Source organism: Cupressus sempervirens, chromosome 5 (assembly GCF_028749045.1).
Source record: "Cupressus sempervirens isolate cs-2001-9-10 chromosome 5, ASM2874904v1, whole genome shotgun sequence".
Taxonomy (NCBI): domain Eukaryota; kingdom Viridiplantae; phylum Streptophyta; class Pinopsida; order Cupressales; family Cupressaceae; genus Cupressus; species Cupressus sempervirens.
This window is the reverse complement of record NC_143122.1, coordinates 198,238,034-198,262,444: the sequence shown is the minus strand read 5'-3', so window position 1 is coordinate 198,262,444 and position 24,411 is coordinate 198,238,034. Positions and strand designations below refer to the sequence as shown.

General features: G+C 33.3%; 1 protein-coding gene across 1 annotated transcript; it reads right to left on the bottom strand.

Moving 5' to 3' along the window:
* Window positions 1-1,726: 1,726 nt before the first annotated feature.
* LOC149555070 (protein FEZ-like) lies at window positions 1,727-3,656 on the bottom strand. Its single transcript, XM_089833578.1, has 3 exons — window positions 3,489-3,656; window positions 2,782-3,026; window positions 1,727-2,133 (listed from the first exon to the last, which is right to left on the bottom strand). Exons 1-3 carry the CDS (start codon window positions 3,652-3,654, stop codon window positions 1,846-1,848), a joined length of 699 nt encoding a protein of 232 aa, XP_089689704.1. The 5' UTR covers window positions 3,655-3,656; the 3' UTR covers window positions 1,727-1,845.
* Window positions 3,657-24,411: the final 20,755 nt, after the last annotated feature.

Here is a 24,411-nt window from a genome sequence, read left to right as displayed (position 1 = left end):
TCAACTATATATACCACAACATATTTAAGAAATTCAAGAAAGATACACAAGTCTACCTAAGATATATAGAAGGCTATACACATATATCCTATGTGTTTCAATAGTTTATATATAAAAATATAGAAATTTGAAGAGAGTAGATATAATTATTAGAGACTAATACCATTCTTATCAACCCAAGCAACCCATCCATGATCTACTTCCATCCAAGTGAGCCCTATTTTTGATAATTTGTTTACAATGTAGGTGAGGAAGAACTTTAGCCACAGTGTTAGGCTCATTTGGGACATCATCATTAAGTACAACAATGAGATGAGTCACATCCAAATACCATTGGGATTTCTTCTACTCTCTCTCTCCCCCTCTGCAAGTTCAATTTATCCATAAAAATTTGTAGCCCAATTTTAATGGGTGTTCTTTCTTCATTACATTTTCTACACATAAATCCATAGGAAGTTTCCATGTTGAACACTCTAGTTTCATTTGTAGTAACATCGTATTGATATGTTTATATTGATGCACTTGATGCTAGACGAGTAGGTTGACATCTCCTTGAGAAAATTCTCATTATATGTACTAATTGTGTTTACGACTAGATGATCACCACCTCATCTCTTCTTGTATTGTTTTATCCTTGTACTAGATTGCATTATTTTGATAAATGGATCAATCTTGAAATATAAAAGCTTAATGTAATAAAAATATCTTTGAATTGTAGATTTTTTTGTGACTTCTACGTATTTTGGATTTCTAGCTTATGTGGCATGTGCATAGAATGCTAGTGCTTATAGTGTTGGAACAAACTAATAGAATGTATGTGCAAGGCTATGTTTTATTTTTCTCTGTGTTTAAAGATATCACATTATTGTTTATAAATACATTTGAGGATATCCTTGAATGGATAGGGTCAAGTTCTCTTAGGTCAATTGTCTAAATAAGTTGGCTTTATAGTTTTAACCTAATAATCATACACAACATTCACAAACATGTTCTTTATAAACTCTAAACCCAAGTTTTCTGTAAAGTGATTACTCTTCATTTGACCACATGAATTGATTGCCAAAAATGGCTTTGTATAACATCAAAATATAATAGCAATTTAATTATGTATTAAGTCAATTTAAAATGATTAGTGGAAAGAGGCAAGAATATGAGAAATTAAAATTTGTGTTCTATATATTTATATATATCTGTGTGTGGGTCAAATATACACTTATCATTATGACTTGCTTAAACATCACACACTAAGGCTTGATTCCTAAGCTAAAAGTGTTAAATAGTCAAAGTTGACTTATTTTTCTAAACTTAATATCTTCTTTAGTGTGTGACATTTACGACTGACCTACATTATACAACTATATTGAAATAATCCATTAAACTAGCCTTAAAACTAAATTAAAATTTTAAAATATATAAGAGTTAGAATTTTTTAACTATTTCTTTATCTCACAAATGTATATGCCAAGGAACCAGTACTAATATGCACAAATGAGGGAGAGTTTTTCTCATTTGTGATTTATAGAAGTGAAACTCTTTGCCAAGGAACCAGTACTAATATACACAAATAAGAGAGATTTTCTTATTTATAATTTATAGAAGTGAAACTCTTTGACAAGGAACTAGTACTAATATGCACAAATAAGACACAGCTTTTCTCATTTGTAATTTATAGAAGTGAAACTTTTTTTTTCCTAAAAACTAAAAATCATTTATATGCACATAAAGCTAACTTATTAAAACAAATTTTTTTAAAGGAAACAACAGTACAACATACTCATTTACATGTGGAAGGCCTAAAATCCTCATTGCTCATTTAGATGCATAATAAATTGGAAATGAGTAATTTCAGAATATAGACGACCTTCCATCCCAACACAACCACTTTAAATCCTCCTCACTCACTCCCGTTTCCATTTTGGTGGTTGATATGTTTTCCTTAAAAAATGCAAAACAGTGTGCTGAATTGGCTTGCAACTGCTCATTTGCCATCACAGGGGAGTTCAAAATTGTATTTTCACAATTATTAACTCTTTTCTCATCTTGACGTGTATTTCCACTGTCAAGAGACTTCATAGAAGTTGCCTTTTTGTACACCCTACACAGTTTAACACTTTCTCCACTCTCACTCACACTCTGCAATGTCAAACCAATCAAGACATCAACAACTGATCTTACATATCAACAATATTTATAAGTCAAAAATAAAATATTTTATAAATATGAAGTACTATATATGTTAATATATTGTAGCAAATAAAATAGTTCTAATAAACTAAAAATAGTTTCAATTTCATATTTTTTTGATATGTTTTAAACTGATGTATTTGAAAATATAGTCTTGTGCGGGTTTATTTGTATCATGAATTTGATCCATCTTCTTAATGTTTCATTCATCTTCTTAATGTTTCAGATGAATTGAAAGATCTTTTTGTTTAAAATCCTCATAATAGATCATTGAATATGATCTAAACTGATGATATAATTTAAAATATACAATCAAATTTGGAAACGTACCATGAGTTTGATCCATAGTCACAATGTTACAGAGTTCAAGCCTAATAAATCTTCTCTGTTTAAAATCTTGACCATACATCATTGAATATAATCTAAATTATCTAAATTATTGATATTATTTAAAATTCATGATCACACTTGGGAACAACATCAAAATAAATATAAATATGTTTAAAATATCTATACTAATGTAAAAATCGAACCTCCATTATACAAAAGACTAATAATGAAAAAACTTTCAAACAAAAGTAGTATAGCATGTATTACCGGATGAAGTCTGTATTCATTCATTATCCAGTCAGTCCTGTGGCCTTTGAGAGCCCTTCCTTCATAGAAAACAAGGGTCTTTCTGAACCCAATGATTGTCGATGTAGACCGATTATAAACAGGCCTATCTGACCCGGTGGCCTTCCAGAAGCCTGCTCTAGTGATTCTGTTGGATCGTCCATCGTTGTGCCCACGAGGTTTAACAAAGAAAAACCACTGCCTTTCTCCTTCAGTCAGAGACAACCCTGCATTCAACAACTCAGTTATCAATTCGTAATCTATAAGACTATTGTTACAGGTAACATGAACATTTTAGGTCGCACTCTATGAACAATCATCAGAATATTACAATATTTAAGGAAATAAAAAATAAGTGCATTCTCTTATTGAACTCTTTAATATCTTAATATAACAAGTGCACTCAGAAATATTTTGGAGTGTTTAAGAAGTTGAAAATTAAGCTCTCTCTAATTTCAGTCTTCTAATTCAATATCGTTGTCATGATAAATTATGAAGTATGATCTGAAACATAGATGTTATAATGAACTTTTTTTTTTCTGATTGAAGTTTCAAACATTCTAATGATAAATAATAGAATATAATGAGAAACATTAATGTTTTAAAAAAATCATACAACCAAATTCAAAAACAATAACACAATAAAAATTACTCGAACCCAAAAATGATCCCAGTTCTTAAATTCATACCAGGAAGTTCCCAAGGTTCAAAAGCATAGAGATCAAGCTCTTTGATAACACTAACTTTGATTGGCTTCTTCTCCACTTTGCGGCGAAGATAGAAGCCCACCAATTCCTCGTCTGTGGGGTGGAAACGAAACCCAGGAAAGTGTTTGAGCTCATGTTGCTCCTCCATTCTCTGCTGTGTTATGTTGTGGCAATGCCATGAAACTAATATATCATAGTAAAGTGAAAGAATGTTGGTCCTCGGTAACTTCGTCCCAATGGTGAGGAAAGATGTGAGGAAGGAGATGAGAATTTGTGTGGGCGAGCGGTACAAGATGGTCTTTCTTGGCTGGACAGATGAAATTTCTGGGTATCTCGCTATTCTCCAGTTGTTAACATGTCTTCTTCGTGGCAGTATCAACCGTCACTTGATGTACGTTGACATGCCTTTAGGTTTTATCGAAGCAAATTCACCAAAAGTTTTTATATATTTAAATATGGATTTTAGTCAATGGTTGTACGAGATATAACTATTTATATTGAAAGGGAAAGGGTATGGGGTTAGAATTTAGAGTAATTTCAGATAATATGTACTAAAGACAAAAGAAAGTTAAACATGATTTTTTTTCTTCAAAAATTTTGTTGTTTTCAATAACAAAATATATAGATCATGAAGATCAAATGTTGAAAATTTCAAAAAAATCATTATGTTTTCTATTTTTTGAAATTTTGTCAATGGTACAATTTGTAGGAAGGATAGTCGTGTCCGGATTTATAGGGGAGAGGAATTACAGAGTGAGAGGGGTCTAATATGTAATATGTTAGAGGATGTTTTTGGGTTCTATGTTGGTCAATTTGAATGTTAGAAGATATAATGTGGAAAGTCAAAACATATAAAATTAAACTCATAAAGAGCACATTCCAATGATGTAATAAAATGATTGAATAGGTCTAGGATGTCTTAAGGTTCTTGGATCTATTTGATGTAATAAAATAACTTATTTGTTAGGCCACTTGGCATGAGTTAATCTTATAAAGCTTGAGTTAAAGATTGGTCAAAGGGTTCATATTTGATGAGTTTCATGGTTTTTAGTCATCCTAGGATGTTTAGGGTAGATATGAGTCAATTTCAATCCCCTAGAAGTCATAAATAAAAAGTTGTTCATGAAGTTGTAAAAAGTTGCAAATTTTGTGATATTGCTATGAGGATTTAACTGTGTAGCATTTAGGTCAAACTCATTGACCAATGGGATAGGCATAAATAAGCTTGAGAAGGCCAAGAAAAGAGACACTTGAAGACTTTGTATGATTATGGTGGAGTTCAAAGCAAGAAAAGAGTGGTTTTCCTATGAAATTTAATGTTGTTTTGCACTACATGACCCACGTTGGATTGACATCTATCCTATTTTGGGTTGGTTAGATAGGATTTTGTTTCACCTTTCCATTGCCCTTGGTTTTCTTTCCTAAAGTTGAGTAATACCAAGTAAGTCACCTTTTGCTTCATCAATAGTATTGGTTAAAAAGAAGGATGGTACTCTAAAGATGTGTATTGATTATAGAATGCTTAACAAGAGAAAAATCAAGAATCGTTACCCCATTCTAAGGATTGATGAATTGATTGATGTCTTGCATGGTACCAAGTACTTCTCCAAAATTGATCTAAGATCAGGTTACCACCAAATTCATGTGAGAGAAGAAGATATTGAGAAGACAACTTTTCGTTGCCATTGTGGACATTTTGAGTTTGTGGTTATGCCATTTGGGCTAACCAATGTTCCTACTACACTCTAGTCTACTACGAATAGGGTATTTCATTCATAGTTGAGGCAATTTGTGTTAGTCTTCTTTGATGATATCTTGGTTTATAGCCAGACATGGGAAGAGCATCTTGCACATCTTGACATAGTTTTGGGTATTCTTGGTAAGGAATCTCTATATGCCAAGGAATTAAAATGTGACTTGGTCATGACAAAATTATTGTGTTTAGGTCACATCATTAGTGTAGAAGGAGTTCAGATGGATCCAAATAAGGTCAAGGCAATTATTGAGTGGCCTACTCCGACGAATCTGACACAACTTAGAGGATTTTTGGGTTTGTGTGGATTCTATTGTAGATTAGTCAATGGGTATTCTGGCCATGCAACACTACTTATATATTTGACTAAGAAAGGGGATTTTTTTTGGACTTGTGAGGCACAACAACTCTTTGAGATGTTCAAACAACTTATGACTACTTGCCTAGTGCTTGCATTACCCAATTTCACTAAACCCTTTGAGTTGTAGTGTGACGCTTCAGGTGAGGGGATTGGAGCTATCTTTATGCAAGACAAACATGCAATTGCATATGAAAGAAGGAAGTTGAGGGGCCTTGAGAGGAGCTACAGTATATATGACAAGGAAATGTTGGCCATTATGCATGCATTGGCCAAGTTCAGACAATACTTAGTGGGCAGTAAATTCATTGTTAAAATAGACCATAATAGCTTGAGACATTTCCTTGGGCAGTGAGATCTTAATGACAGTCAACAAAAGTGGGTAGGCAAGTTGCAATCTTATGATTTTGACATTTCTTTTGTCAAAGGTTCACAAAATATAGTCGCTGATGTCTTGTCTAGCCAACCAGATTTGAGCTCTATGGCTGAGGTTTCAGAGGATTGGAGTCATTTGATTGTGGCAGAATATGCTAAGGATTCTTGGGCTTCAAGTATTATTGATGGGTCACTACAGGATAACAGGTACACGGTGGTGAATGATCTTATCATTTACAAGGGGAGGATTTTCTTGACTCCAAGATCCAAAGTGAAGAACATAGTATTGAGGTCTTTTCATGATTCACCATTGATAGGCCATCCCAGGTATTTCAAACCTATCGACAGATTCAGGAGAGGTTCACTTGGAAGGGTCTAAAATCTGATGTTCTACGATATGTTAGAGAATGTGTTGTTTGTCAATAGAATGAATATAACCATACATATCCTGCTGGTTTATTACAACCACTTCCAATTCCAAACAAGAAGTGAGAATGTATATCTATGGACTTCATCACAAGGTTGCCAAAGGTGCAAGACAAGGATTGTGTTTATGTGGTGGTTGATTGCTTGACCAAGTTTGCACATTTTTTCTCAGTCACTATTTCATATTCAGCCACACAGGTTGTCGAACTATTTTTTTGTGAGGTGTTTAGATTGCATGGATTACCACAAAACATTGTTAGTGACTGAGATAGTCAATTTATGAGCAATTTTTGGAAGGATCTTTTCAGATTGTGTGGGACCGAGCTTTCTCCGAGTACTAGAACTACCACGCTCAAAAAAATGGATAGACAGAGATAGTCAACAAATGGGTGGAAGAGTACCTCAGAAATTATATCGTTGGGCAGCAAAAAGGATGGGTTAAGTGGATATACCTTTGTGAGTACTACTACAGCACCACTTACCATATTTCTATTCAGATGACACCATTCATGGCCTTGTATGGTTATGAGGCTCCTAGCTTTCTTGATTTGTTGATAAGTGATAGTACAGTGCCTAGTGCTGGAGACATGTTACAGGAAAATCAGGATATCATGAGGGCTCTTCGTGAAAACATTCGAAAGGCACAAAATCAACAAAAATAATATGCAGATCAGAAGAGAGTGGAACACTCTTTGAGGTTGGAGACATGGTGTATTTGATGTTGCAGCTCTACAGACAGTCTACTCTCAAGAAGAGTGGTGCAGAGCAGCTCAAGCCACAATACTATGGACCCTTTCGGGTCCTTAGGCGTGTGGGTGAAGTGGCCTACGAACTAGAGTTGCTGACAGACAGCAAAGTGCACAATATTTTCCATGTATCATGCTTCAAGAAGGCATTGGGACGTCGTGTGGCTCCTTCTATGGTTCTACCACCCTTAGATGATAAGGGTAAGTTGATTTTGATACCAAAGACTATACTAGATTTTAGAGAGAAGAAATTGAGAAGTCATGTCATTAGAGAATATTTGATTAAATGGAAGAACCTACCTATTGAGGATGCTACATGGGAGAGTGAAGAGATTCTGCAACATCCAGAGTTGAGATTGCTTGGGGACAAGCAATTTCTAGAGGGGCGGACTGTAATGTCCCCATCTATTTAGCCTCTCAATAGATTTCTTACCCTTTCGTCCTTCGAAGGCTAAGTGGAAATAATTAAATTGATTTCTTATAAAGTCATTAAAAAATTTTAAAAAATTTAAAAAGATGACTTTATATTTAATTAATTTAATATTAGGGAATCACCAAGAAGCACAACTCATCTATTGTTGGGAAGGAGGAAGCTTCCAGAATAGTGCGATAAGATAACACTTATGATTCTTCTAGAAGGGGTGGGTAGGAATAATATAAATAGAGAAGAGAGCCTCATGGGAAGGCATTCAGATTTGTTATTAACCTTTGCATGTGTATTTGTCGAGCCAAGGGCCTCCAGATAATCAATTTGTCTTTGGGAATGAAAACTCTCAATGATAGCAATTTTGAGGGTGTGAAACATCACCTGAATTATTGCCGATTGGAGGTGGTATTATAGTCACTTCATTGTGCTGAATTTGTGGCCAAGGGCTAGGTGTGAAGAGGAAGAATAAGTAGGGCATTTGCTATAGGAGCTTGTTGTAGGAACACTGTATTACCTTGTCATTAGGGCATAATACCTGGAGATATTGATTGCATTGTTAGTGGAGACTCAAAGCAACTTCAAGAACTAGGTTTCTCCTGTTTATTCATGCATATTATATGCTACTGTTGTAGGTGTCAATCTTTATCAGAATTAAGTATTTATTTATATATATATGATACTAGAGTTTTGGATTTGATATTAGTTTGTATTCATATCTTGTAAAGATGTCTTGGTTGTAGATGCATCCTATTCTCTTAGTGCATTAACAGATGAAAGAAAGAATTATATTCATTGTGGATCTTGCAACCATTTATTACAAGTAGAAAATTAGGGTAATTTGTGACTAGCTGAGCAAGGTTCATTTCATTTTAAGTGTATTTTTAGTAGTTGATTATTTAGACTAGTTAATTTTCTTTATATTGTTAGATCTTGATATATTAAAGATAAAAAACTATATAGTATTTTTTAATTAAATATGCACATTTAATCATAAATGTAGATTTTACATTATCCAACATAGAAAATTCAAGTTGAGACTTAGATAACTAAAGTAATTACACTAGATAAAACATTAACATAGTACAAACCTATATAGATAACTAACATGTAACTTGAAACATTAGGTAGAACTAAACTATAATAAGTTCTAGTTGTTCAAACTTGATAACTTAAAATTTAACCAACTTCAAAATTAGAAAACTTGGAAACTATAATAATATGTACATGAAACTTTGAAAACTTGTTAAGACCTCAAGATAGCTAAAAATTAGTTATATTTTAGAAAACATTAACATAGTAAATCTATATGTACTAAATAAAATACATGCATATTTTTTGTTCACATAATGAGCTAGATGCGCATATTTGAGCTAGATGTTCACATACATGAGTTTGATGCATTGCACTTTGAACTCATCTGAATCTTCTAAGTTATCGCATAATATGGACTTCACAAATTGTGTTGTATTTCTAGGGATGACCAAATTAGGATCAAGTACTGCCATAACTTTTTTATATGATTGTAAGTGTAGACCAAACTCAACATGATTTTGACAACAACAAGTTTCACGCATCTTATTTATGCGTACAAAGGAAGGATGAAAACTCTCAAACATTCTCTGACATATTTTGACTTTTGAAATTTCTTGCTTGAATGTTTGAAATAATTCACTTTGAGTTATATCTATGAAATGTTTTGGATGTTCAATTTTGGCCCTTGTCTCTTGATCCTTAATTTGTATAGCATCACACCTGTTAGAAGAAACACAAGAATGTGTGGTCCAAAATTGAATAACTTGTCTTTTTACATCTTTAAAAATTTTGTCTTTTCGAGGAACTCTACAAATATTCACTCAATTATTCTCAATGTTATCATCTAACATATTTCTCCTCTTGATGTATCTCTGAACAGTTCTTCTAGATATATGTAGTACATTAGAAATTGCATGTACCTATTTTCTATGTCAATTTTCTACTAGATATAGTATTCATCAATGCTTTACGTGCAATACTCAAATCACCTCCCCGAGTTGTGTTGTCAATTTTTCTATAAGCATTTTGCAAGTTTTTAACTATTGTTTTATTAATATTATGTGCATGGTTTTTCCTATTATCAACACCCAAAAACTCCAAAATAGGTCTCATATCTTTTCTCCTAAATAACTTGACAAATAATTGTGCCTATCCAAATATACTTTTATCTTTGAAATATTCATCCTACATGTTTTGACAATGTCTTCTAATAGTGTTATCATTTATCATATCTTTAGATAAAATTTGGTTAAAAAGTAGTTCCTCATGCAAATCCATCAAATTTGCTATGCCTTCTAATTTGTTTCTATCAGTAGAAGTGCCAATTTCTTCCTCTTCATTACTTTCATTCTCTTCATGAATATGATCGTCTTTAGTAATTTTAGTAGGTTGGTTTTGGTTACGTTTTGTATAACCTTTCATTTTGTCATCTCTTATTCTATCATATTTCCTTGATCTTTTCCTTTTGCTGCCCATTGAATACTTTAATCTATAGAAACAAAAAAATTAATTTAGATTTCATTAAATACTAGCTAATGCTTCAATATAGAATACATAAAAATAAGTAGACGAGAAAAAACACCTTAAAAATATTCGATCCTTTGCAGTTTTGATTAAATTGATGAAATAGTTGCTGAAAATGACTTCAAAAATTGTTGTCTTCCAAAAATGCTCTTTTATTTTTTGTTGTTTTCTATATTTATTGAAAAAAAAAGAAAGAACAAATTTTATTTTATATGAAACCACCAAATTAAACATTTTCGGTTTGATTGGCTAACAAGGGTTATGGCCGAAACCCTTTCAGTTGAAAGGGTTTCGGCCATAACTGTCTATGTGGCATCCTAAGTGGCAGCCACACAAGCAAAAATAAGAACTTTTGTAAACATCTCACTTTGAAGGCCAATTTGACCTACTAAAATGAAGTTTTAAAAAAAGACTAAAAATATACTTCAATAGGTCTCGAAGTCAAGATTATGATCATATAATTTTTTAAAAATTTTGATTAAGGATAATATGTTATAACTTGAAAATATTACAAGTAGGTATTTTAAGATTCAGGAAGATGTCTATTCAAAAATAGAAAAAAAAAGTAAATCATGTTAAAAAATTATTATTTTTTAATGTTGCACTAGAGGAGAGAGTCTTCTTCAAGAATATATAATTTGTTTTAAAAAATATGTAGATTTGATGGAAAAAGTTTGATGGGAGAAAAAAACTGTCAATTTCTGATAACTTTGACTTTGATCAATTATAGTTTGAAAAATATTAGTTGATTTTTATTTTAAATTTTTTGTGCACTAGGTATACATGTTAACTCCAACATATTCCATAATTAGACCAAAATATGATCATTTGCATTTTTTTTTTGATAGGAGAAAAACTCTATATTTTCAACATTTAAAAAAATTAAAAATAGACTTTAAAAATTCAAAAATAAATAAAATTTTCACTCAATTTAAAAAAATAAAAATTACAAACATAAACTTCATCTAATTGTACACATTTCATTTGTTTACATCATCTTCAAATTCTAAACAAAAATGCCACTTTTATGTCGTTAAAGTTGAAGAGTTCAAATTCTGATATCACTTTCCTTTATAAAAGGTGACACATGTTTGTGCTTTTACCCACATACCATAGCGTACATCATCAAGTTTCCTATAGTGGAAGCATAGGGTACCTTGGATGTCTTATCCTCATCTTCTTGTGTCTTTGGACCAGGCCTGGAATTTGACAATCACCTCTGCCTATCATATGCATTTTTGATGATGGTTGAGTCATTTTAGTACCTTTCATTTTACGTTCAAAAAAAATGATTGATTGTCAAATTTCTTTTATATGAATAATTTAATAGATTATTTAAATTTTTTAATAATCTTCACTATAATTTGTAACATATTAAATATAAAAAATATACTCAAAAGTAAACCATCTAATATTCCAATCTATAAGCAAAATAATTTTTGATTAAAATTGGGATACAAAATATAGACTAATAAAAATAAATTAATCAAAGGTCAAGAACTCTTCTTGACTTTGTGTTCTTCCATATTTGATATATTTCATTCCAGTTTACATCATTTATATACCTGCAAAAATAAATATAACATTAGTAACTATGTATGAAAATAAGAGTTCTGAAAACTACATACAATTTACCTTATGTGATTCAACATAATGAAGAGAAGAATTTTGAAAACAACATAAATTTACCTTATGTGATTCAATTGATGAAGAAGAATTTTGAAGCTACAAATACAATAGAAATACAATTGTTTGACAAAAAATAATGTTTTTGGTGATATGATTATATAGATACAAATTAGAATAAGTATAATTTAGTAACAAATAAAGAAATCTCTTATTTACAACAAGTTTCTATTTTTTTCATATTTGTTTTGAAAACAATTTTAAAAACAACAATAAAAATTATAAGTTCAAGTCAGTCATATATTAACAAATCATAGATGTTTCTAAATTAATATAAGAAAATGTTAACACATAAAAGATTTAATTTATAAGATTAAAAATATAAAATCATAAAAATATTAAAGAAACTTGGGAACTTTCTAAAATTAATATATTTAATTTTAAAAATGTTAAATCAATATAAATATTAACAAGTTTCTAAAATAATTTGCCTTATAATTTTTAAAAATAATAATAATAATTACAAATAGCAATGAATTAAGCTAAAAATATACAAATAGAAATATATAATTAATAATATAAAATATGTTAACAATTAAATCATAGTATTATTTATTAGTAAGTTGAGTTTCTAAAATTCATATATTTTAGACTCTAAATTACTATTAATATACAAAACATATATTATATATTAATTAAAATATCTTATATTTTATTATACATATATTACATATATTTTAATATAATTTTATATCTATATTAGTAAGTGAAGTATTATAGTATCCCTATAAGAGATTTCGACGATTTATTAAGAAATCTAATTGTCAAATTTATGGTTAAAAAAAAAATTTGTTTGTCACTGTGTACAATCTTTAAAAAATTAGCCTATCATATACGGTTAAATTATCAAAAAAGGGCCAATACAGCCATCAATTTCCAGGCCTGCTTGGGACACATCTCCTTAGTCAACTTCAAATGACTAGGTAAAGGTGTGCTGACAGTTTTAGCATTCTCCATAGAGAAATGTTACAACACCTTCTCCACATAATTAGCCTGAGATAGTGTCAATGTTTTGTTCTTCCTATCTCTTCAAATCTTCATACCAAGAATTTGTTTTGCTGGCCCCAAATCCTTCATAGCAAATGCATGTGCCAATTGATGTTTTAGCCCCTTAATATGATCCATGTTAGACCCAGCTACAAGCATATCATCAACATATAAACATAAAATAATGTAGTTGTCATCGTCCAACCTCTTAAAATAAACACAATGATTTGAATGACACCTACAATATCCATGCTTATGCATCAAAACTATCAAATTTTAGATACCATTGTCGAGGTGCTTGCTTTAAGCCATATAAACTTTTCTTCAATTTGCACACTAAGTTCTCCTTACCTTTGACCTCAAATCCTTGTGGCTGAGCCATATATATCTCTTCATCAAATCACCATGAAGGAAGGTTGTTTCAACATCAAACTGCTCTAAATGCAAATCTTCATTAGCCACAAGACTTAAAACACTACAAATAGAAGCATCTTAACAACATGAGAAAATATATCTCATCAAAATCAATGCCCTTTTTCAATGCAAATCCTTTTACAACTAACCTAATTTTAAATCTTTTCTTACCTCCATCCTCCTCTTTTAACCTATAAACCCACTTATTCTATAAATCTCTTTTACTTGTAGGCAACTTTCATAAATCCCATGTCTTATTCTTCAGCAAAGAGTCCATTTCGCCTTTCATTGCAGACTCCCACTGAATCTTAGTATCCACCTACACAACTTCATCATAACATTCAGGTTCACTAGCATCAGTAAGTAAAATTGAATACAAAGAGGGAGAAAATCTTTCTGGAGGCCTAATTTGCCTTGTTGACCATCTAACATTCATTGGTGTGTGTGTTATTTTTTGTTGTGGATGTTGCACATCATGAGGAATGGTTGGAACATCAACTTTTGGAGTATCATCCAACACTACATAATCATCTTCTTTCTTCTCATGTTGCTACAGTAGATCTTTGTACAACACTTTCTCATTGAATATGACATCCTTGCTTTTTACAATTTTATGATTTTCAAAATCCCAAAGCCTATAACCAAATTCATTAATGTCATATCCAACAAATACACATTTCCTTGACTTAGCTTCTAGCTTGGTTCTATTTTCAAAATCTATGTGAGAAAATGCTTCACAACCAAAGGTTTTGAGAAAATAATAACTCACCTTACGAGTCCATGCTTCCTCTGGAATAACACAACCCAAAGGAGTAGAGGGACCTCTATTTTAAATCAAATAAATAGCCATATTGACAGCGTCCACCCACATGTATAAAGGCAACCCAACATGCAACCTCATGCTCCTTGCATGCTCCATTATAGTCCTATTCATGTGTTCAACCATTCCATTTTCCTATGGAGTCCTTGGAACAGTTTTCTGTCTACGAATACCATTAGTGGAGAAATAATCTTCAAATTCATGACTGCAATACTCACCACCATTATCAAATTAAGACATTTTAATTTCTTACCATTCTCATTTTCAACCAAGCATTTCTATTTCTTAAAAGTTTGAAATACATTAGAATTTTGTCTAAGGAAATAAACCCATACTTTTCTAGTTGCATCATCAATAAATGTAACATAATAATGAGAGCCAACAAGGGAAGATACCTGAGCTGGTTACTATACATCGATATGCACAAGCTCTAATTTCTCCTTTTTGTTATCCTTCACAATTTTCACAAAACTCACTCTCTTTTGTTTTTCATACATGCAACTTTCATAGAAATCCATATTAACACATTTTAGACCTAGTAAAACATTCTTTGAATGAAGTACTTTCATACCTTTCTCACTCATGTGCCCAAGTCTGTCGAGCCATAATGTTGTATTAGAATTTACAACAACTATTTGTTCTCCCTGCTCAACCGCAACAATTGTTCCTAAAAATTCATTTTTCTCTGAAACAATTAAAGTAGAAGGAACAATTTGACTTGTACAAAGATATAAGGTGCCTACTTTCGCAACTTTTGCTACTACAAGGGAACCTTTTGAAACCTTCCAATTTTTATCATTAAAAGTAACTACATAACCCTCATCACTAAGTTAACCTGTTGAAAATAAACTCACTTAGCCTTGGAACATGTCTTACCTCATGTAGCAGCCAATGATTCTCATTCTACAAGTTAATCTTAATTTTTCCCTTTCCAACAATCTGACAGGGTTCATTATCCCCCAAATAAACAAGTCCAAAATCCCCTTGGACATAATCAATGAAATACCCTCTATGAGGTGTAGAATGAAATGAAGCACCAAAATCTAAAACCCATGAATCATCAACACTTTCTAAAAACAGAAGCAAAGCATCCTCTTCAGATTTTTTACTTACCACATTTGCTTCCTTGTCTCCATCTAGTTTATCTCCATTTTTCTTTCGATTCCAACAATGTTCTTTTTGTACCCTAGTTTCCCACAGTACCAGCAGTCATTTGGTCCTCTTGATTGAGACCTCTTTCCTTTTGACTTTCCTCCTGATTTCCCATGATATCCAGAATTACTTCCTCTCTGATTTGTTCTACCCTTTCTTTGTGCATTCAAATTCAAAATAGTTCTTGATGTAGATCCACTTGAGGTTTTCCTATGAGTTTCCTCACTCAAAACAATATCAATCACATCATCATATTTTAGGGTACTAGATCTAGGAACATAATTACTCACAGCCATTAGCAAGCCATTCCAACTTTCAAGCAAAGAATACAAAATCAAGAGAGCCCTAATTTCTTCATCAAAACTGATACCCACAAAACATAACTAACTAGTAATAGTATTAAACTCATTTAAATTATCTACAATAGATCCACTTTCTTCCATTTTCATATTAAATAAATGCTTCATGAAAAGTACCTTGTTTGAAGTGGAGGGCTTTTCATACAATGTTGCTAGGGTTTTGATCAACTCTTCTATTTTCTTCACTTTTGTAATATTAAATGCCACGAATGGTGCCAAGCATAATAGAATGCTTCCAAGTGCCTTTCTATCCAAAAGATCCCATTCATCATTTGACATAGATCACTAGTTCTTGGCTTTTCCTTCTAACGACTTTCATAAATCCTTCTGATACAGATGGTCTTCCATTTGCATCTTCTGTAATTGGAAGTTCTGCCCATTAAACTTATCAACCATCAGCTTACCCTTATCTGCCATTGCTCCCACTCAACTGTGAGACTTTCCTATAGACAATAATTGAAAAAAAACCTTACTCTGATACCACTTGTTAGGAATAAACCAAAAATATAAATAACAATTACATGCAAATATAACCAATATCAAAAAATAATAGATCACATAGAAAAGTGCACAAGACACCAAGATTTAATGTGGTTCACCCAATCCCTAGGGTACATCCATCGAACAACAAGTCTGATAGTATTACAATCCAATGATAACAACCTGATTACAATCCGTAATCTCTTACAGCTTAATACCACTGTAAGAACCAATTTTTGCATCACCTTATGAAACAATCCCTAACTCTAAGCCCTTTTATACAAGTATTTTACTCCTTTAGGGTTATAATTAATAATTACATGTCGGCCCAAAATCCTAATAAAATAAGGCCCAAATTTTTTTGAGCCCCAAAGAATTTATGAAGTATGTACAGTACTTTCCTAAATAGTCACCACAAACTAACACAGACCAGTCTCTGCCCATACATGCACTGTGTTATTATTATGACAATCTAAAGATATATGGATTCAAACTTTGCTTTAATCTATAAACTACACAAAGATCAGACAACTATATGAATAACGCAAGGAAAATGCTTCACTTCTTATCATTCACAAGCCAAAGAGATACATAGAATAAAAATTACATATATTTGTAGTACATGGAAACAACCCTTGAGTTGTGGGACTTGAACTATGAGGTTGAGTCTCTAGAGAAGGTCAGCTTCCTCTACTATTAGGATGCACTTAAACTATTCTTGAAGAGAAGAGGAAGAAGAAATACATGAAAGAAACTACCTAATCTATTCTAAAGAGGCGATGCACCAAAATAGGGTTTTCAGACCAGTCTCTTCCAATACATGCACGGTATTATTATTATGACAATCTAAAGATATACAGATTCAGACTTTGCTTTAATCTATAAACTACACAAAGATCAAACAACCGTATGAAGAACACAAGGAAAATTCTTCACTTCCTATCATTCATGAGCCAAAGAGATACAAAGAATACATATTCTAGATATTCATAGTATGTCAAAGAGAGGTAGACAAGCTTATACAATATGACAACGGTTGAAAGAAATAAGGTAGAAAGTCATATAACTCAAAGGCAAAAGGGAATTTACAATAGTATGCCAAGGCAGTACTAGAGAAATAGAGAAGTTTTGACCCTAAGAAAGAGTACATATTTGCCTTTATAGTGCAAGCACAACTTAGATGACTTCCCTCGTGAGACAAAGCCAACCACTACAATCAAATCTCTAGATGATAGTTATTCCAAAGCTGAAAAGATCTAGCCATTGAGTAAATCTATGCATGAAAGGATCACTTCCTCACCAAATAGATCTCTGAGAGGTCAAGAACAATTTTTATTTAACCTTTGACTAAATGAATTGATCAAAAAATGGTGGTGGAGTATTTCTTTTGCATTTATCAAGCCTAGGGATTGATGAGAGCTTAGAGGAGATCGGAAAGATAGGATTCATCATTCAAGGAAATGCTTCTATTAACATCAACTTCAAACTTGACGATGACCCTTGATCAATTGAGGTTTAACCATTAAGCCCTGCTACATGGATCAAACATTTCTCACCATTGTGCCACCTTGTCAACAGTCCAATCCTTATGCCTTGTGTTCAATCACCCATGATCGCAACCTTGTCGTCACCTTTTCTTAATAATTATTACTGCTTGCCAAACCATGACCATTGATCATCACTGCCTCGCAACCTACACTTGACATTCCTTATTAATTGTTGTGACCTTGTGAAAGTTGTGGTTAGACCATATCTGCACCGTCGCAACTTAAATTAATGTTATTATCTGACCCTTGTGATCAAGTGAAACAAGGAAACTACTACTTCACAACTTAAACCTTAACCATTTCTTGATTCATAGAGATCATGCATTGGCCATAGATCTAGATGATATAACGGTGCAGGATATGTCTTGAAAATCTAAAGATTTTCCTTTGCAAATGTTGTTGCAACTTAAGCTATAGCATGTCAATATAACCATGCGATCAGGAAAAATCAAAGCAAAGCACACCCTCACCATATTGACCTTAGTTAGTGCTTAACTAACCGAAATAATGTGAATCACATGATCGTGACTTAAAACATTACATGGCATAACATGAAATGAGGGATATTACCAATGTTAAGACATTTCATGCGAATCCTAGGTGACCGTTACAACAGATCATTATTTAAATTTGATTTTTTGGTGGGAATGCAAGTTTGGGTTAACATTTCTAGCAACTTAAGGGGGATGCAGGCCTACTTGGCATATGACCAGTGACCATCAAAAAGATCCATTGGGCTACAGAGTCTCTAAAACTATGATACTCATCAATTTACTTCCTCTACTACATTCTATACAATAATATGCCTTCTTCCTCTGCAACTTGCAAAAAACCTTTAAACTAGACCCTTTTCCTACAAAAAAAAACATGTGCCTATGCACTTCTTGAAAATTGGAAAGAATAGGAAAGAAAAACTACTCTTACTATGTACATGAATGCTGATTTTCATCAAAAATAGAGCTTGAGATATATCCCATTCACTAGAATGAGCAAGACTTTTCCATTAGGCCTATTCAATTGAAAGACATTAGATTGTTTGCAACTAATTATTCCATAGGGGCCACTCCATAAGGCATCAAACTTTGAGTGTCTCCTTGCCTTCACTCTGTTTGCATCCCACTTAAGCACAAGATCACCTTCTCTGAAACTTTTGACCTTAGCCTTCTTTACAAAACTCCTCTTCATCTGTTGCTGATGTATTTCTAAGGTTTGGATTGCCTAGCCTCTTTTCTCCTCTAACTTTATTAGATTTTCCATTCTTACATACATAGCATCATTTTTTATCAACTCTAGTTGATCAGCCAACTCAAGAGAAGGAAAATCTAGTGAAACAGGAAGCCTAGCTTCCCTGCCATAGACTAACATGAAAGGAGAGTTTCCTATAGCTCTTTTGGGTGTTATTCTATTAGACCAAAGGGTAGTCTTTAATTTTTGATGCCAATAATGGTCCTTTTGATGATCCTGATCAAATTCTTATTAGATGGGTCGGCCAAGCCATTATTCTGAGGGTAATGATTAGAGGATGTGCTCAAGTAAATATCATGATCAAGTGCCTATGTACAAATTTGAGCTCCTATGAATGATTTAGCATTATCCAAAATAATAGTTGAAGGGGCACCAAACCTAGTTACAATCCCATTAAGGAATTCAACAACTGAAGGTTTTGTGGCATTCTTTAGTGCTACTAGCTCTATCCACCTTGTAAAATAATTTGTAGTAGCTAGAATCCATTTATGACCAGAGCTGGAAGGAGGGTTGATTGGACTAATAAAGTCTAATCCCCACTGGGCAAAAGGTTGATCAGATTGGATAGGATGAAGTGTAAGAGTTGCTAGTTTCTTCTTACCTAAGAAGAAAGCACACTTCTCATGCTTCCTTACATGTTTGTGACAATCATGGAACAAGGATGGATAGAAGTAGCCAACTCTAATAATTTTTATTGCAGTAGTTCTTGCCAAAAAGTGGCCACCATCAAGGCCATCATGAAGTTCTTTAACTATCCTCTCTACTTGATATGTATCAACACATCGTAGCAGGGCTCCATTGAAATTTTTCCTAAAAAGAACACCATCAATTATAGCATAAGGAATAGGCTACAATCTGAATTTCCTTATCTTAGCTTTATCCAACCCTTGAGGATACCCATTCCCAGCTAAGAAGGTCTTCATATCATCCATCCAAGTCCTTGGATTGTCATTCCTTGCCTCCTACTATTTAGCCAACACCAAGACAACCTCTCCATCATTCTCATAAGATGAGATCATCTATTTGCACACTCTTTTTCCTTTTATCAATTTGATGATCTGAATATCCACATCATATTCCATTACGTTGGTGATTGAACCAACTCTCTTCTCATTTATGTCTTTGCTCAACAAGAAATCCTTTACACTAGCATAAGGAACCAACAAGTGGATTTTGTTGTGAGACAACAAGTATCTAAATTTTTTCAAAGCTCTTATGACTGCAAGGGCCTACTTTTCTACATAGCTATAGTTACTTTCATATTCTTTAAGTCCTTCACTAAAAAAAGGAATAAGTTGCTCTTCATTTTCTTCATTTAGCTGATCAAAATAGTACAAATACTTGACTCACCTCCCTAAGGTATAAAGGATGAAATCGTTATCAAAATTTGGATTAATGAGAGTAGGAGTTGAAGCTATGGCTGCTTTGATCTCTTCAAAACTTGCTTTCCCTTCCTTGGTCCATGATAAGTACATATCCTTCTTTAGCATAATTGTAAGAGGTTTCACCATAGTAGCTAGGTTAGGAATAAATCTTCTCACAAAATTTATTCTATGAAGGAAACTTTGAAAACCTTTCTTGTGACTAGGAAGAGAGAGGGCAAGTATTTCCTTTGTCCTTTCTAGATCAACGGTTAGACCTTCTTTAGATACAATATTTCCTAATAATTTCCCTTGATTAGTGGTGAAGACACACTTGCCTGGATTCAGGGACACACCGTACTCTCGGCATCTCACAAATACCTACCTGAGATGATCAAAATGTTCTGCTACATCCTTTAAGTATACTGTAATATATCAAGTTAGACTAACACAAACCTCTCAATCATATTTTTAAAGGTCATCTCCATTTCTTTTTTAAACGTGGCATCTACATTTGTTAGTCCAAAAGGCATCTTACCATAGGTATAGGTACCCCATTTGGTGGTGAAGATAGTTTTATATCTATCAATCTCCTTGACTAACACCTAATTATAACCTGAGAATCCATCTAAGTAGGAGAATCTCTCTGAACCACTAACCTTGGACAATATTTATTCCATAGAAGGTAGAGGATGATGATCTTTAAAGGAGGCTTTGTTAAGATCCCTTAAATCTACACACAGTGTAATCTCTCGATTTTATTTTCTAACAAGGACAAGGTTTTCCACCCAAGAGCAGTGCTTGATAGGGAAAATGATATTGGCCTCAATTAATTTGGACAACTCATTTCTCATTAGGGGCTCAATCTTGGGATTTACTAGTCTCTATTTTTGCCTAATAGGCTTGACATTATCTAGGAGATCTATAGTATGTTAAAATAGACTAGGGTCAAATCCTCTCAAATTATCATAGGTCCAAGCAAATATACCATTAAATTCTTGACATAGATGGACAAAACTTTCTTGCTTAGTTTCAGAACATACCTTCCCCAAGTTTAGCATCCTTCCATCAACAACTATGATTGGCACATGGTCTCGTTTGTTTGTAGCAAGATTCATGCCTCTTTCCCTCACTTGGTCATAAGGGTTGAAGATACTCTGTAAGGTAATGAAGCCCTTAGGTTATTTTTTGGAGTTGAGATTGATGATTTGATCACCATATTGGTCATGCAATATTGATTGATTTCTATCTAATAATTCTACTTCATTTTACAAGAAACTCATAATTTGTGCATCTGATTCAAAAACCTACCAATTGATATCATTATCAAGAACAATGGGCTTGACCACCAATTTAATTTTTTGTTTCTTCTCATCTTTGAGGCTTCTTGGGACATCACAAGATGCACCCACTACCACAAGTCTGTCAGCATGTCTATTTTCTTTTCTAGGAATGCTTTGAATGTTAAATGCATTGAAACCTTCAAGAAAATCCCATATCCTATGTTTGTAAGACTTGAGAAAATTATTCTTAGTGACATTTTGATTCCTCACCTGATTGATCACCAACTCACTATCCCCATACACACTCAATGCTTGGATTCCTCTTTTCTGAGCAATTAAGAGAACCTGAATCAAAGCCTCATATTTAGCTACATTATTAGTAAAATTGAACTACAACCTAAATGAGAAATAATACTTTTCTAATGTAGGAGAAACCAACATTAGACCAGCCCCTGGCCCATTTTTATTTCTTCATCCATCAATGTACATGCTCCATATTCCACTTGTATCTTATTTGGCTTTCATCAAGTTAGAGACAAGAGAATCCTTTTCTGATATGCAATACATGCCCAAGCTAGTCTCTAAAGTTTCTAATGTAGGATCAAAATGAAAAGCACTAGCCCATTCATCTAAGAGGAAATCAAGTTATTAGATAAGGAAGTGGCAGGTTCATTTGCTATATCATTTTCATTTATTTCTAGGATGGTACAATTCATATTGATGAGAATAGGAGAATAAGGCTCAATATGAGGGAGGGCTAATGGCTCTACTTTAATTGAAGCCTCGGTTCCATATATAGTTCTTAAAAACATATATGACCAATAAGAAGATATGTAACCACCTATTTGAGCAATGAAGTCTCTTGACAAGCAAATAAAAAAATGTGGTTCACTTTAGCAATTAATATATCCTAAACTACAATGCAACTTGGACAGACATATAAGGCCATTTCAACATTCCTAAGGATTCTCGCGATTTCGCTAGTACTACCATCAATTTGCAACACATCTTTAACAATGGGTTCATATTTTATTTCTAAAGTATCAGCAACACACTTGGGCATTACTGAACTATTGGCCCTTTAATCAATCATATAGTTGTGGACTAGCTTATCTCCTATAAGAAGGGGAACATAAAATGGAGGAGGTCTAACCTTTTTTCTTATTTCTACCTCCTTTGATGTTTGCATCAAACTTGTGGCATTCTCCATGCTAGGTGATTGATCTCTGAGTTCAATGTTTTCCAAGTCATGTCGTAGTAGCCTCTTTTGTGATGGCATAGTAGTTACAATGTCCCACATTGAAATATTTGCATTGGTCTTCCTCATCTGCTCTACCATACTAAAAGAAAAATTAAATGTTCTGGCAAGAGCCCATGAAGTGGCAACTTGAGGTGGGACAGTCTGGGGGTTATTCACATTATCTCTTCTTTCACCTTGTCTTTGTCATTGAGAAGCATCAACAAGCTTATTCGTATTGTGTTGCTGGGCAACTGCTTGTACACATGGCACTACACTTGATGTGGAAGGCTGATTGGGAGGTTGAGGTTCCATCTCTTCTACAACTCATTTCTTGCTCCTAGTATTGTATGCACAAGAATCCTAGTTTACACTACCATGTTCTTGCACTAGGCAGTTCATAAAAGAACAATCATCCTATTGAAAGGTATCAAGAAGTTGAGTAGCGTTGCGTTACTAAGGAACTATTTACTCTGGTATAGTTAAAGCCAAGGAAGATTTTTCCTTCTAACACATGCAATATCCATAGGAGTAGTTACAAGAAGTGCAAAAATCTTGATCTTGGGCAAGGTTGTTATGAGGGACTAAGGCCCTATTTAGATTGGTGTTTGAAGATTGGGTGTGGTCAATAGGTCTATTATTATTGTAGGGGGTATGATTCTTATTTGGAGGTCTACCATGGATGGGACCTTGACTCTGGAGTTAGGGAAGCTTATTATTTTGAGCTTGTTGCCTCTTCATGGTGACCAACTCATTTCCCATTTTTTTGCACTACTGCACTATTTTCCTCCATCTTCCTTTCTTGATCTATCATCCTTCTGTCTACATTCTCCATCATAGCCTCAATTTTATCAACTCCATTAGAGAATTTAGAGGCTATGGGGACTACAACAAGAGGTTTACTTATAGAGGAGACATGAATAGGGGATATAGTGGGTTGATGATTAGGAATGTCAAGGAAGAAAGGCATTGGGGGTCTTGGAGCTAACTTTCCTCCCTGTATCAAAATATTTTTAGCTCTTATGGAAACCTCATAAGCATTTGGTAAAGTGTCTCCTCCCATAGATTGCAAGGTGGTAGCAATATCACTATTGAAGGCTTTGAGGTAATACAAGAATGCATTATTGGGAGAGGTCTTTACTATAGTAGGTATTCTATCCCATGTTTTCTGAAATCTATAATTGAAATATGTCATACATTCATGGGGGGCCCTCTTGATACTTGTTAGTTGCTCTAAAAGCAACATGTTGTCACTTTTGTCCTCAAAATGCTTGCGTAGGGCTACCCCTAACCCATCCTAATTAGTAATAGAGTTGTGAGGAAAACCTCTATATCATTGTAATGCCTTTCCTTTCAAGGATGAGGCCAAAATTCTGACCACTACATCATCCTTAGAGATTCCATGAATATTACAAACATTAGATACCTCTTGAAGATGTTCGATGGGGGATGTGGAAGTTTCACCAGTAAACTCATGTATACTTTTTAGAGTTAATACTAGTATGCCATGCCTTTGGGCTAATAGGAGGGGACTTCCACCATTAAAGGTGGTGAAAGTGTGAGCTCTAGCCATATAAGAAAGTGTTCTATTGATATGAGCAGTTGGTATTCTAGGCTAATACCTAACAATGGTAGATCCTGTAGGGGTATGTGTTACTTTCACACTCCTAACTGGTGATAAGTATACTCTAAC